General features: G+C 46.0%; 3 protein-coding genes across 4 annotated transcripts in view; 1 reads left to right on the top strand and 2 right to left on the bottom strand.

Annotated features, from left to right (window-relative positions):
• Positions 1–4,993, bottom strand: part of plod3 (procollagen-lysine, 2-oxoglutarate 5-dioxygenase 3) — an 11,613-nt gene extending 6,620 nt beyond the window's left edge. Inside the window, exons 1-7 of the mRNA XM_056575732.1 lie at positions 4,783–4,993; positions 2,428–2,519; positions 2,115–2,251; positions 1,407–1,570; positions 1,095–1,207; positions 316–379; positions 71–168 (exon numbers count right to left, since the gene is read on the bottom strand). Coding sequence (XP_056431707.1) covers positions 71–168; positions 316–379; positions 1,095–1,207; positions 1,407–1,570; positions 2,115–2,251; positions 2,428–2,519; positions 4,783–4,876 — 762 coding nt within the window. The 5' untranslated portion in view covers positions 4,877–4,993. The remainder of the gene's footprint in view (positions 1–70; positions 169–315; positions 380–1,094; positions 1,208–1,406; positions 1,571–2,114; positions 2,252–2,427; positions 2,520–4,782) is intronic.
• Positions 4,994–5,984: 991 nt separating this feature from the next.
• LOC130370113 (hemicentin-1-like) lies at positions 5,985–12,701 on the bottom strand. 2 transcript variants are annotated; one of them, XM_056575793.1, is made up of 11 exons: positions 11,455–12,701; positions 11,352–11,368; positions 10,870–10,917; positions 10,069–10,213; positions 9,826–9,986; positions 9,403–9,648; positions 8,864–9,142; positions 7,929–8,171; positions 7,314–7,352; positions 6,915–7,005; positions 5,985–6,585 (listed from the first exon to the last, which is right to left on the bottom strand). In XM_056575793.1, the coding sequence occupies exons 1-11, from the start codon at positions 11,583–11,585 to the stop codon at positions 6,573–6,575; spliced, it is 1,413 nt and encodes a 470-aa protein (XP_056431768.1). In that variant the 5' UTR covers positions 11,586–12,701; the 3' UTR covers positions 5,985–6,572. The 2 variants fall into 2 exon arrangements, with proteins under 2 accessions (XP_056431768.1, XP_056431769.1); XM_056575794.1 differs by having other exon boundaries at positions 11,352–12,701.
• LOC130370079 (fibrinogen alpha chain-like) overlaps positions 12,049–15,000 on the top strand; it is a 4,940-nt gene continuing 1,988 nt past the window's right edge. Inside the window, exons 1-7 of the mRNA XM_056575747.1 lie at positions 12,049–12,211; positions 12,608–12,706; positions 13,135–13,318; positions 13,405–13,550; positions 13,786–13,884; positions 14,102–14,257; positions 14,619–15,000. The exon at positions 14,619–15,000 is cut by the window's right edge and continues 291 nt beyond it. Of these exons, the coding sequence (XP_056431722.1) occupies positions 12,155–12,211; positions 12,608–12,706; positions 13,135–13,318; positions 13,405–13,550; positions 13,786–13,884; positions 14,102–14,257; positions 14,619–15,000 (1,123 nt within the window). The 5' untranslated portion in view covers positions 12,049–12,154. The remainder of the gene's footprint in view (positions 12,212–12,607; positions 12,707–13,134; positions 13,319–13,404; positions 13,551–13,785; positions 13,885–14,101; positions 14,258–14,618) is intronic.

Below are 15,000 nucleotides of genomic sequence, written 5' to 3'. Positions count from 1 at the left end.
CAGACATGTAGAGACCAGTTCTAGATGGACCGTATCGACATGACAGGATGTCAGTGATCACCATGGTTACCTTGGTGGGTCCGTTGCCATGGATGACAACAGGAAGTGTATCGTAAGCAACATTCCGGACCCTCACCCGGGCCTTCTCAAACTTCAACACCACCTCATCTGAAACACAATGGGACCTTCATGAACACAGATTGTGTGTGTTTGTGTGTGTGTGTGTGCGCGTGGGTGTGTGTGTGTGCGTGCCTGTGAAATGGAATGTGGGTGTCAACGTGTGAGTGTGATGATATGTGTGTGTCTCTGTCTCACCAATGGCTCCGTTGAGGTTCTGGAATATTCTGGATCGGTGGTCCAGCGTCATGTTGTACTTGCTCTGGAGATAGAAACAGATTATTTTCACTGTAAAGTAAGCAAAGTGCTTCTTCCTCTAGAGTAGTATCTTTACTTGCTGTACAGTATTAGCACCACTTCTTGTACAGTATTAGAACTACTTCCTGTAAAGTTTAAGTTCTACTTCCTGTAAAGTAAAATAACTACCTTCTGTAGAGCATAAGTGCTACTTCCTGTCGACCATTAGCTCTACCTCCTCTAGTTTTGTTCAGTCGTAGAATTGGGGTCGCAGATTAAGTAGTTTAGCAGGTTGCGGTTATTGGTTAGTATCTTGGTATAGGAATGTGGTATTAGTAGTATTATAGCATTATTAGTAGCATCAATAACTCGTAGGGTTTGATCCAGGTATATCTTGGTGTAGAATAGAAGTATTATAGTAATATTAGTAGTATTAGTAGTAGTAGTAACTCGTAGGTTGATATCCAGGTATATCTTGGTGGAGGATATAAGTATTCTAGTAGTATTAGTAGTCGTACTAACTCGTAGGGTTTGGTCCAGGTATAACTTGGTGTAGAATATAAGTATTCTAGTAGTATTAGTAGTCGTACTAACTCGTAGGGTTTGGTCCAGTATATTTCTTGGTGTAGAATATAAGTATTCTAGTAGTATTAGTAGTCGTACTAACTCGTAGGGTTTGGTCCAGTATATTTCTTGGTGTAGAATATAAGTATTCTAGTAGTATTAGTAGTCGTACTAACTCGTAGGGTTTGGTCCAGGTATATCTTGGTGTAGAACAGCTGGTCATCGTCGCTGTCTTTGTTTCTCCACTGCTGGACGATGGAGCTGATGTCTGGGGCATAGCCCATGAAGCCTGTATACCAAGAGAACACACAGCTGTATATATGTAGTACTAGTACCTCCATGGTAGCTCTTGCCTATGTGGACAGGGGTTACATATAGTATACATAGTAGTATTCCTAGAACTAGTAGATCCAGAGTTGAGGTAGCTCTTCCCCATGTGGAAAAATGGGTGTATATAGTATAGATAGTAGTATATGCAGTACTAGTACCTCCAGAGTTGAGGTACCTCTTCCCTACGTGGACAGGGGGGTACTTGGAGGCCAGCCTCTGGTCCGGCCAGCAGAAGCCCTCCGCCGAGAAGATGACTCGGTGACCGTACCTCCGGAACCTGCGGAGGAGCTCCTCGGGTCCCGACGCAAAGATGACATCATAACTAGAGAGAGAGAGAGAGAGAGAGAGAGAGAGAGAGAGAGAGAGAGAGAGAGAGAGAGAGAGAGAGAGAGAGAGAGAGAGAGAGAGAGCATAATGAGCGAGAGAGGTGATAGACACAGCATGATTAATTGGTATTTAAACGCAACCCCGCCCAAACAGTGGCTTAGTAAAAGAAGAACGCCACTGTAACAATTTAACAGAGATGTGTCATGTTTTCCTGGACTTCTGGTGAACCTGTAGGAGGTCAGGTGACCAAAGGGAAACAGGACAGGCCGACATTGTCATCATTATTGTTGTGACAATACGTGACTTTGTAAACGTTGGGTTCTCTTCACAGAGAGAGACACAGGGCAGGCTATCAGGTAGCAGGTCAGAGATACATGGATATCTAGGCTCCCATATCATGTGTTTCGTTCTGCTTTAATATCCACAGAGCTGTTCAACCACGCCCAGACACACCCACCCACACCCACACCCACCCACACACACACACACAAACACACATGCCCAGACGCACACACTCATACACACCCACACAGCGTTACCTGTCTACGAAGAGGATGACCAAGTGCCGCTGGTCACCGTGTTTCAGAAGCTCTTTCTTCAGCCAGCGAACCTTCTGCCCCCCCCCAACCGTATTGGCCACGTCCCCCCCCTTCCACTCCTCCCCCAGACCCAGCACCTACACACACACACACACAATAAGAAATAAACACACAAATGTTCAGCGATCACAGTTTCAATTCACAGTTTGTGTGTGTGTGTGTGTGTGTGTGTGTGTGTGTGTGTGTGTGTGTGTGTGTGTGTGTGTGTGTGTGTGTGTGTGTGTGTGTGTGTGTGTGTGTGTGTGTGTGTTACCTTGACAGTGTAGTTGAACTCTTTGGCGGTCCTCATAAACCGTTTGTAGCCATCGGTCTCCTCTGTAGCTGCTGTGATAACTAGCAAGCTCTCTACACACACACACACACACACACACACACACACACACACACACACACACACACACACACACACACACACACACACACACACACACACACACACACACACACACTCAATGAATTGCTCTTGTTCCGCATGAAACTGGGACAAACATTTTCAGTGAGCCTCCCATTGTGCCTCAGAGGAGAGGGGAGAGGAGATGAAAGAGAAAAAGGAGGAGGTTGAAGAGGAGAGAGGAGAGGAGTGAGGAGGAGAGAAGGAGAGAGGGGAGAAGAGGAGTAAGGAGAGAGGTGAGCTGAGTTGAGGAGAGGAGTGATGAGGGGAGAGGAGAGGGGTGAGGAGAGGAGAGGAGAGGAGAGGAGAGGAGAGGAGAGAGGTGAGCAGGAAGAGAGAGCAGAGAGGAGGGGAGAGGAAAGAAGGGAGGAGAGATGTAAGTTTGTCCTTACATAATACTTTGTATCCCTGATCACTCAAAACTTACTATCTGTGTTCAACAGATTACTCTCAGGTATTCTAATCGCCTTCCCTGCTCCTAGGATGCAGCCAACATATCGACTGCTTTTCGAAGACTGGTAATCCCAACCTATGTTGGTTGCATATATCTGGTCCTGGACAGTTTGTGTAACTACTTTTTTTTTAACATACAGGGCTTGATTATCTCATTTCCACTGTATAAATGCTTTAAACATCTGAATAAACTTTGAATCTCTTTGAGTGATACTGCCTTGTGTCATATTGATTCCCGGGCCGCTTTGCTTTTAGAGATGGTTAGCCACATAGACAGATAGTTCTATTGCTATGTTCCACATAAGATATGTGGTAGTTATACTGATGCTATGTTCTAGATAGATTCAGTTATGATGTTTTCCGGATAGGTTTAGCCTGATGATAGGTTCTAGATTGTTCTATTGAGTGATAGTGCAAGTGATATGTTGTAGTGATGATTGTTCTGTCTAGATAGTTGCAGGGATGAGTTTTAGAAAAATTTAAAAATAGTTTTCTAAATTTTAGTTCTAGACAGAAAAGTATAGGTATAACTTGTTGGTAGTTTTATCTTTATATAATTTATTCTAGATAGCTATCTTTTTGTAGGTTTGTTGAACGACCTATATAACATTTTTTAACAGGCAGAATATTCAAGGTAAAGTTAGTTAAACATGTTAATACTCACAGAATAGTGATAATATTAAAGACCAACGTACAAATATGTAGACAATGAAAAAAAAGGTTATGCGGTTAAGTATGTAGATATATAATACTTCTGCCATGAAATGTCTAAATAAACGTTGTGTATGGTCAGTAACGCTCTCAGGACATGTCTATAAATATTGAAGTTGTGTGTGTGTAAGTATTAAGTAACGCTCCCACGACATGTCCTGACAAAGTTTGTAGTTGTGTTAGTAACGCTCCCACGATATGTCTAGATAAAGGATGTGTTGTGTTAGTAACACTAACAGTCCAAGGACATGTCTGGATAAAGGATGTGTTGTGTTAGTAACGCTGCCACGACATGTCTAGATAAAGGATGTTTAGTGTTAGTAACGCTCCCACGACATGTCTAGATAGACGTTGTAGCAACGCTGCCATGTCATTCCCAGAAAAAGATTGTGTTGCGTTAGTAAAGCTGTCCTCTTATTCTCCGTTAGCACGTTAGCTCCCTGCTAGCTCTCAGAAAGCTTCAGATCCACTGATGGTAACACTTGTGGTATTACTATGAGTTATATTTATCTGAGGTCAGAATAGAAACCCAGAGTTAATGGAGTGAGCAAGTAAGGGGTAGAATAAGGAGAAGCAGCTGCAGGGGTGGCCTAGTCCCAAGCGAAGAAGGGGACATTTCGACCCCTCAGTCGCAGTTCCCAAATGGAGAGTCCAACTCCTAAAATTATAAGTCTTATCTGATTTATTAATAATGGTGATCACTCACTAATATTGCCTATCTAAGGACAGCTTGGGTCATTCTCTTTGTATCGGCATGCATTTGGTTTCACACAAATCAACGTTTATCATGAATGAGGAACTTTCTGTGAAGTCTTTGACGCGTTCAATGGAAAAATATACGCGTCACAGAATTATTGTCAGAAAGTTGCTCATATCTATGTACCATTAAATACATTGAGATAACACTTATATATCTCGTGAATAATGATATATAACACTTATATCTCATGAATAAGGTATTCCATGGAACTGCAACTAAGAGGTCGTGGTGGTCCTCGCTTGGGACTGGGTGGCTCCACGAAGCCGGCGAGGGGTCGCTGTGGCCGGGCTCACCTGGGTAGGCGCTCGGCTCCGCTGCGGAGCTCTGGAGGACGAGGAGGAGACCCATGAGGAGAGCCAGGAGGAGAAAAGGACCACAAGACGCCATGTTGGTGTAGAACAGCTTGGATGTTATTCTCTCTGTCCGCTTGTAAATCTGCACTCCGCCAGCCCCTCTCCCCACGTCCCAAATTCTCCAGGAATCTCAGACCGTTCTTCACAAAAATTGTCATAACAAATATTAGTCCCGCCCCTTTCAGCATTTTGACCAATCAAACCCAAGCAATGCCAGAGTGACGCAGAGAAGGACCAATGGGACGTGACAGAGGCAGACAGCGGACCAATCAGCTGTGGACAAATGGAAACGAGGAATCACAGGAGTTTTTCTTTGCCCGTGGGCTGCAGAAAGTTCGCGAATGCGTGAAAGTGAATCCTATGCCACGTCCTTTAAATTCCTTAGCCCGTGGAGACAAACACACACACACACACACACACACACACACACACACACACACACACACACACACACACACACACACACACACACACACACACACACACACACACACGCACACACACACACACACACACACACACACACACACACACACACACACACACACACACACACACACACACACACACACACACACACACATACCCACTACACACACGCACGCACAGGCACAAGCGCACACACACACACACACACACACACACACACACACACACACACACACACACACACACACACACACACACACACACACACACACGCATGCATGCATACATACATACATACATACATACATACATACATACATACATACACACGCGCAGGCACAAGCGCACACACACACACACACACACACACACACACACACACACACACACACACACACACACACACACACACACACACACACACACACACACACACACACACACACACACACACACACACACACACACACACACACACACACGCATGCATACATACATGCATACATACATACACACGCACACACACGCACACACACACTAGTAATAATATAATTTAGTAGGCTACTTATAATTTAAATATTACGAATCTAACAATAACTAATATTAATCCCAACTTAGTTAATAATAATAAGTAACGCAGTGAATATTTGAGCTTGTAGGCTTCATTGATGGTAAATACGAGAATAGGGAGATTTATAGACATAGTAGGCTATATTGTCTTTATTACAAGGTTATTATAATAATAATAATAATAATACATTTAATTTAGAGGCGCCTTTCAAGACACCCAAGGTCACCTTACAGAGCATATAGTCATCATACATTTTTTAAAAAACAAGACATTGTGTAAAAATAAATAAACATAAGCAATAATAAATAAATAAAACAAAAACAAGTCAAAACAAAACAAAAAAACAATCAAAACAGTGATCAGTTAGACGTTGTGTGCGAGGATTATACTCATGTTGGTTTAACAGGATTACCATTTACTGCCTTTAGTGCCAAGAGTCCTGCTGTGTGTGTGTGTGTGTGTGTGTGTGTGTGTGTGTGTGTGTGTGTGTGTGTGTGTGTGTGTGTGTGTGTGTGTGTGTGTGTGTGTGTGTGTGTGTGTGTGTGTGTGTGTGTGTGAGAGCATGCATGTGGGTGGGCTTGTGTTTAACGAGGTCCTTAAAGAAAAGCCTTATTCATAAATACAACGTTTAGAAAGCATAGATAGCAATTATTTCAGATGCTGGGTGGTGACATCCTGTGTGACATCATCATATTCTTCATCCAATCCCTGGTCAGCCGCATTGACTCGGTCAACTGAGACTGCTGTTATATTAGAAGTCAACACATTAGAGTGTGTGGGTGTATAGTAGTGTGTGTTTGTGCGTGTGTGTGTTGGTGTGAGTATGTGTGTGTGTACCTGCAGGGTGGTGGTATAGTAGTGTATGTGTATCTGTGAAGACTGGTTGCAGTAGTGTGTGTGTGTGTGTGTGTGTGTGTGTGTGTGTGTGTGTGTGTGTGTGTGTGTGTGTGTGTGTGTGTGTGTGTGTATGTGTGTGTGTGTGTGTGTGTGTGTGTGTGTGTGTGTGTGTGTGTGTGTGTGTGTGTGTATTTTTTAGTAAGTGCGTGTACCAGCAGGGGAGCAGTCTACTTACATCAGCAGCATAGTAGAGATGGCGTGCAGGATCATCACCACCAGGTAGAAGGCTGCTCTCCAAATCAGGGTGCGGAGCCAAGCTGCTTCAGCTAGAGCACAAAAAAATTACTTTCTATCTATACCTTGTGTCTCATATTTACTGTCTGTGCATATTTCATATTGCATTGTCTTTATTTAATATTTAATTACTATGTGTATTTAATATTTAATATTGATCTATTTTTCATCTCTCATTTTGACTCACATCTATATAGTTAATCAAGATATAACCCAACGATATTGTGTCATCTTTCTCTCTTTATCATCCAATTTAGGGAGATCATTGGAGTGATATAATTGAATTGTTTGGGTTTGAGGAAGTGATGTCATAGGGACTGCTTTCCTGTCTACATCTCACCTTTCTCCTCAGGCTCAGACGGAGAAGCCTGGAGTCCCCCTGTAGAAATTACCACATGTTAGCACAGCTAGCATAGTGGGGAGCGTACCTATGTTCCCCGGGTCCCCGCTTTGTATGTGACTGGGGAACACCCTGTGAGCAAATCTTTTTTTCGTAGGATGGTAGGGGCAAGTTCCGCCTTTTTCGCCACTGATTCGCCTGTGATTGGTTAGAATGGCTCTCCTCCGATTGGTTATGGTTAGGGTTAGGTTTAGGGTTAACCCTCACCCTAAACCTAACCCTAACCCTAACCCTAACCCTAACCCTGACCCTAAACCTGACCCTAACCCTTAGCACCCGGGGAACATAGGGATGACCCCGCATAGTGCTACACAGATAGCATACTGTTACCCAGCTACACAGCTATCGTACCGCATCAGAGCTAACATTCCGCTACACAGCTACAGAGCTAGCATACTGCTATACAGATAGCATATTGCTATACAGCTACCCAGGGAGCATACGGCTATACAGCTACTAGACCGATATACTTCTTCTAGCCAAGGGTTGAGGTGTTGATGAGCAAGATACGATAAGCGTTAGCATTTAATTTCAAAGGTCCTCCTGAGTTCTCACCTCTGACAGCCAGCCAGCTCTCAGGGGACTCTCCAAGGCCAGACATGCTACACTTGTACAGGCCTTCATCGGACTTGGAGACATTATATATGGTCATCCTTGCTGTAGGCGGAGTCTTGATGATGGAGCCGTCTTTATAGAAAGTTGAGAAACTTGAGGAAGGGGTCTTGGTTCTACAGCTCAGAGTCACATTCTGTCCGTCCATCACAGAAAGGACTGGACTCTCCAGGATAACAGGACCATCTGAAACACATAACAGATCCTTTCCTACATTGCACAAGGTTAAGTCAAGGGTTTGGTTAAGGTAAAAGTTATAGATAAAGTGTTGTTAAGATTGGGGATGGTTAGGAATAGGTTAGGGTTAAGATAAAGGGGTGTTAAGGTTATGGAAGGGTTAAAGGAGAAATCCGGTGTAAAATGGTGTACACCGGATTTCTCCTTTAAGATAATGGATGGTAAGGTGATGTTAAACATAAAGGAGACTTAGGTTATGGTTAAGATAAGGGAGGGTTATGATTAGGTTGAGAGTTTCCTTAAGACAATTGAATGTTTGGTTAGGGTTAAGATAGAGTAGGATAAGGTTACGGTTAAGATAATAGAGGGTTAGGTTAGGGATAACTTAGGGGAGGCTGAGGGTTTTGTTAACATAAGTGAGGGTTAGGTTTGTGATAAAGAGGTATTAGGGTTAAGGTTGTGTTAGGGTTAGGTAAGGGTTAAGATAAAATAGTTGGGGTAAGGTTAGTGTTAGTGTTAAGATAAAGAAGGGGTAGGTTAGGGTTAAGATAAGGGTGGATTATGCTTAGGGTTAGGGTGAGGGTTTGGAAAAGATATGGGAGGGTTAGGGTTAGGTTAGGGTTAAGATAAAAGAGGTTTAGGGTTAGGTTAAGATGAGGTCAGTTAGGTGAGGGTCAGAGTGGAGCAAAAGGTTATCGTACCGTGGACTGTTATATTGACCATGTTGCTGTGTTGGCCAGTAGCAGACCGGCACCAGTAGGTGGCGGTGTCGTACTTCTTGGTGAAGTTGAGATGGCAGAGCCCCGGGCTGGGGCTGCCCCAGTTGTCTCCGCATGCCGACAGGCTGGAGGCAGCGGGCAGCGCCACCCTCCACACCCTCCATCCCCCACCCGACCCCCCGCAGAAAACCGTCACCTGCTGGTACTCAAAGACCTGCTGGCTCCCGTTGGACACCCAAAGGGTGGCAGGGACATAGGCCCCTGAGAGAGAGAGAGAGAGAGAGAGAGAGAGAGAGAGAGAGAGAGAGAGAGAGAGAGAGAGGAGAGAGAGAGAGAGAGAGAGAGAGAGAGAGAGAGAGAGAGAGAGAGAGAGAGAGAGAGAGAGAGAGAGAGAGAGAGAGAGAGAGAGAGAGAGAGAGAGAGAGAGAGAGAGAGAGATGGATAGTGGAATGGATGGATGGTAAACGGATATATGGACGGGTAGGTTGGATGATTGATACAGGAACATGTTCTTTGACTACCTTGTGTGTTCAGCCAGCTCTCAGGGGAGTGTCCCAGGCCAGACACACTACACTTGTACAGGCCTTCATCAGACTTGGACACGTTGTAGATGGTCATCCGTGCTGTCGGCGCAGTCATGACGAGTAACCCGTCTTTATAGAAATCAGCGGAGAAACGTGGGGATAGAGTTCTTGTCCGGCAGCTCACAGTCACATTATGTCCCTCCATCACGGGAAGGACTGGACTCTCAAGGATCACATGACCACCTGGAACACACAGCACACTAATAGTACAACTTATAGCATCTAAACCATTAGATAAAAAGTATGGCCTGTGTAGTGATGATGGTACTTTCATGGAAACTGATTAACACAGGTTGTTGCATGGAAACACTGAGGCGCTGATGAGTGCAGTGATGGGAACAGTGGTGATGATGGTGTGACCTGTGACATTGATGTGAAGGGCGGAACTGCTTTCTCCCTGGGAGGACTGACACCAGTACAGGCCACTGTCAGACTGCTTGCTCGTGGCTATGAGGCAGTTGGTGGAAGATGATTCCCCCCAGGGACTCCCACACCGAGACAAACCTCCGCTTAGCAAAGGGCTGCAGACCCAAAACAGCATCAACATCATGATCAAGTGATCGTAAATACATGATCCATTATCGTCATTGCCATGAACACAACCTTTCGTGAGTAAATCTCCAGACGATCCACGTGGAAGATCCTTCGGGACTGTCTGCTGGATCGCATCCCAGAGACAAAGATTCATACTCGAACACCTGCCCTCCACTGGGAGAGACAGTCAGAGAGACCGGGCCAGAGACATAGCCTTGGACAGACAGAGAGAGAGAGAGGGAGACAGTCAGAGAGACCGGGCGAGAGACATAGACTGGGACAGACAGAGAGAGAGAGAGAGGGAGACAGTCAGAGAGACCGGGCCAGAGACATAGCCTTGGACAGACAGAGAGAGAGAGAGAGGGAGACAGTCAGAGAGACCGGGCGAGAGACATAGACTGGGACAGAGGGAGAGAGAGAGACAGTCATGGAGACCTGGCGAGAGACAAAGACTGGGACAGAGAGAGAGAGACCGTCAGGGGGACCAGTCGAGAGACAAAGGAGAGAGAGACAGTCAGGGAGACCCGGCGAGAGACAAAGGAGAGAGAGAGACAGTCAGGGAGACCCGGCGAGAGACACAGACTGGGACAGAGAGAGAGAGAGAGAGAGAGAGAGACAGGCCAGACAGGACATGAGAAACAATCAGAACCTGTTTATAGAAACAGTGTGAACATCTCTGGTTATAGAAACAGAACCCAGCCTAACAGTCAGAGCACAGCATTGCTGTAACAACAGAAAACATCCTGACTATAGAAACAGCCAGGGCAGAACCTGGCTATACAAACAGCCAGGGCACAACCCTGCTATAGAAGCAGTCAGAGCACATCCTGGTTTTAGAAACAGTCATAACTTGTGTTGATAGGTATTTACCGTAAGTCTTTTGTGAGGCGAGCAGAAGAACCAACAGCAGAACTGAAACTACAGCAGCAAAACCAAGAGATAGTGGTGTTATATAACCCTCATCCTTTAACTCTGTAACGTTTAACTTAATAACATTTAACTCTCTAACCCTTAAGATATTTAATTTCTAAACTCTTACCTTTATCCCTCTAACCAGTAACTCTCTAACCCTTTAACTCTTTATTTCCTAAACTCTATAACCTTTTAAATCTCAAACTTGTCCCCTCTGTCCTTTACCTCTCTTTCCTTTAACTCTATACCCCTTGATTCTCAAACCTTTAACTCTCAAACCTTTAAGTCTCAAACCTCTAACCCTTTTAACATTAAAGGTTCTTTCCCTTTAAACCTATAACCTTAACGCTAGACCTAACCCTCTTAATCTCCTTTAACCCTAACACATTGTTTAAGTGTTTCAGAGGGACCGTATAGGACAGACTTCGAGCTGGACTCACCGTGAAGAGCAGACATCCTGTGTTTGACGGATTGTACATGGTTCAAGAGATGAATGTGATGGTGCTAACCACAGAATCTCACTTCCCTGCCTGCTCTACTTACCTTTTAACCACGTACCCCCTTGGTAACAGGCCACCATGAAGACTATCTGTATAACACACGCTTCCTGTTTCCAGTTCGGAAAATAGCAGTTGAAAATTGAAACTTAAACTTAAACTTAGTGACATCATCATAACACTGACCGACCCGCTGCCGGGACCCCTGCAAAATCAGTACTGCAGGGTCCTTACCAGAAGAGAACTGTTTTTGTACTAAGCAGTTCCCAGTATAACCAGTAGAAGACTGTGGTTGTACCGGACAGCTCCTATTATAACCAGTAGAAGACTGGGCAGCTCCCACTATAATCAGTAGAAGACTGGTTGTAATGGGCAGCTCCCACTATAATCAGTAGAAGACTGGTTGTAATGGACGGCCCCATGTCTAACCAGTAGAAGATTGTAATGGTTCTTGTCAGCTCCCAGTATAACCAGTAGAACGTGTTATTGTTGTGCTTGTGGTGCTGACTCATCTTGTGTTGTCAGTGTCTGATTTCCCGTCAGGGCCGCCTGTTCAGAGGGATGAAGTTCGGCCTGTGAGCAAACCGATCAATAGGAACAGCTCGATCAATAGAGCGAGAGAGAGAGATGGTTAACCAAACTCTGAGTCAGTGTTTGCGGTGAGTCAGAATTCAGAGGTTAAAGGAGCTGAACGGAGCCGAGAGCGCACTCACCAATTCCACTGAGGAGGGAAACAAGACAAGAGAATGAGGCTACAGATTGTTATTTTACTGCTCACAGGCCTGGTGTGCCGTTCAGCCCAGGTGAGTAAAAGCCCCTCTTAACACTGATATACTCCGTAACATTATAATACTACAGAATACATCCAGGGGTACAACATGATATCAACTACAAAATAATCAAACCTAATAAATGATTATTTGAATCTTTAATTACTTGAATCTTTAATATCCAGAAACGCACAAAAATAATTACTCTATTGAAAAATAGCTCAACAAATAACTCAAAGTAAAGTTGAATTGTATTTGCATTCAACTTGTAGGATGGCTAAAGCTTCAATAGAGTTTGGTTTTGATAGTGGCTCGCCGAACTCTTAAAATCCACCTCTCAGCAGACAATGTTATCTTACTAGCTGAATGTGACAAATTAATGTTGTTGAAGTGATCTCTTTGCTTTCTGACATCTCGCCCCCCCCCCAGGATATAGACCCCAGAGGCCCAAGACCTGTGGAGGCTGGCTATTCGGCTGATAAATGTGCTTCTCAGAAGGAGTGGGGCTTCTGCTCTGATGAAGACTGGGTACATACACACCCAAACACACACACACACACACACACACACACACACACACACACACACACACACACACACACACACACACACACACACACACACACACACACACACACACACACACACACCCAGACACACACACACACACACACACACACACACACACACACACACACACACACACACACACACACACACACACACACACACACACACACACACACACACACACACACACACACACACACACACACACCCCCCAGCCACTTGCTCAAACTTACATTTTCCTGTCCTCTTTTCTCCTTTCTCCTCTCACCTCTTGTCTCTTCGCTCCTCTTTTTGTTCTCCCCCCTTCTCTCATCATCTCCTCCACTTTCTTCTCCTCTCCTACTCTCTTTTCTCCTCGTCTCCCAACCTCTCTCCTCTCTCCCCAGGGCGTCAAGTGTCCGTCTGGCTGCAAAATCCTGGGTCTGATGGACAAACACGACCACGACATGATGAAGAAGATCGACCGCATCCGCACGCTGCTGGAGAAGCACCAGGCGCAGTCCAGCTCCACCGACCGCATCACCAAGCAGACCTACGACTACATCAAGGAAGGACTGACCTCCACCTCTGGTCAGCAGCTGCTCACACTCCTTCCTCCCTCGCCTTCTCCCCCCTCTCCCTCCCTCATGCTTTCTGTCTTCTCCCTCCCACACCAGGAGGTGACAGCAGCTACTTCGATTTGTCCCAGACGCTGAGGCGGCGCATCGTGGACATGAAGGTCAAGATCGACCGGCAGCTGATACGAATGTCCACCATGAAGAACCAGATCAGGGCCCAGGTCACTGACATCCAGAGGATGGAGGTGAGCGCCATCTGCTGGCAGGCCTACTTCCCTCCTAGCCGGCCCTGGAGGAGGATTTTCCTTCCCTAGGCTTCTTCCCTCTGGGTTCGGTTAGAGACGGGCGTGGTCTTATCATGTGGCCTGTGAAGCCCTTTGAGAGTCAAGCTGTTGAGAGCCACAGGCATACAAGCTCGTCAAAATACTCTCTCTCTCTCTCTCTCTCTCTCTCTCTCTCTCTCTCTCTCTCTCTCTCCAGGTGGATATAGACATGAAGCTGCGTGCATGCAAAGGTTCTTGTAAGACCTACACAGAGTTCTCGGTGGATCGGGCGAGCTACGTGACGCTGGACAAACAGGTGAGACCTCACTCAACCAGCTATCTCACTCACTCACCGCCAAGTGAAGTAACTTACGAGTTAGCTAACCGACGGACCGGCCCGACTCACCCACCAACCACCAAGCTAGCTGCCTGTTTGTCGGTCTGTCCACCTGTTCCCGCCTGTCGGTCTGTCCGACCCGTCTCTCTCCGTTCACCGGCGTGTGTATGTGTGTGTGTGTGTGTGTGCTCCGCAGATGGACCAGATGGACACGGATGCCTCCGAGAGCAGGGGTCCGTCCCGGCCGCTGTCCGTCATGAAGAGCCGGGCGCTGAAGGAACTGACGCCGGTGGACGAGAAGTACAAGTCCAACCCGGCCGGCGGCGAGCAGACCAGGACCTTGTTCTCGGAGGTCAGCACCCTCAACTCCTGCTTCTGACATGCTAATAATAATGTAGAATGATACAGAATGAAATATCCACAGAGGTCATAATATAGAAGTAGTATATAGAAGTGGTGGCAGTATTAGTATTAGCAGTAGTAGTAGTAGTAGTAGTAGTAGTAGTAGTAGTAGTAACAGTAGTAGCAGTAGTAATAGTTGTAGTAGTATGGGTAATAGTATTAGAAATAGTGTCGGTAGTAAAATAGTAGAAGTAGAAGTAGGAGTAGTAGAGTACATTCAGGTCCAAACCATAAAGCACATAGTATTAGTAGTAGAAGGTGACTAGTAGCAGTAGTACTGCTAGTTGTAATGGTAATATGTTGTTCTTCAGGTCCAAGCCATGCAGCTGACCCTGGAGACGGAGGGGTCCTTAACTTCCCCAGCAACGGTATCGAAGGTCCCAGGTACATCCTCCTCCTCCTCCGGCTCCTCCTCCTCCTCCACCTCCTCCTCCTCCACCTCCTCCTCCTCCTCCTCAGGCACAGGCAGTAAGGGCATCACTGATATAAGCGGAGGGACGGGCGCGTACTCCACCTCCACCAGCTCCTGCACCAGGAGCATCCGCATGGTGGTGACGCACACGCCCACAGGGCCAAAGCAGACCATGGAGGAGGTCATCGAAGGCGGACCGGAGTGCAGGGCCCTTCTGGAGTCCAGTAGGGGAGGAATGGGGACCATCTTCCCTTCTCTGGGCGGCGGCGGCGTTGGCGGCG

Source organism: Gadus chalcogrammus, chromosome 17, assembly GCF_026213295.1.
Source record: "Gadus chalcogrammus isolate NIFS_2021 chromosome 17, NIFS_Gcha_1.0, whole genome shotgun sequence".
Lineage (NCBI taxonomy): Eukaryota > Metazoa > Chordata > Actinopteri > Gadiformes > Gadidae > Gadus > Gadus chalcogrammus.
This window is presented reverse-complemented; position numbering and strand designations above follow the sequence as displayed.

Coding starts and splice junctions, on each gene's coding strand:
- LOC130370113 (XM_056575793.1), bottom strand. CDS start 11,585: ATGATGATGTCACTAAGTTTAAGTTTAAGTTTCAATTTTCAACTGCTA. Junction 9,143..9,402: donor GAGCTGGCTGAACACACAAG/GTAGTCAAAGAA, acceptor TCTCTCTCTCAG/GGGCCTATGTCCCTGCCACC. Junction 7,006..7,313: donor GTCTGAGCCTGAGGAGAAAG/GTGAGATGTAGA, acceptor TTTGTGCTCTAG/CTGAAGCAGCTTGGCTCCGC.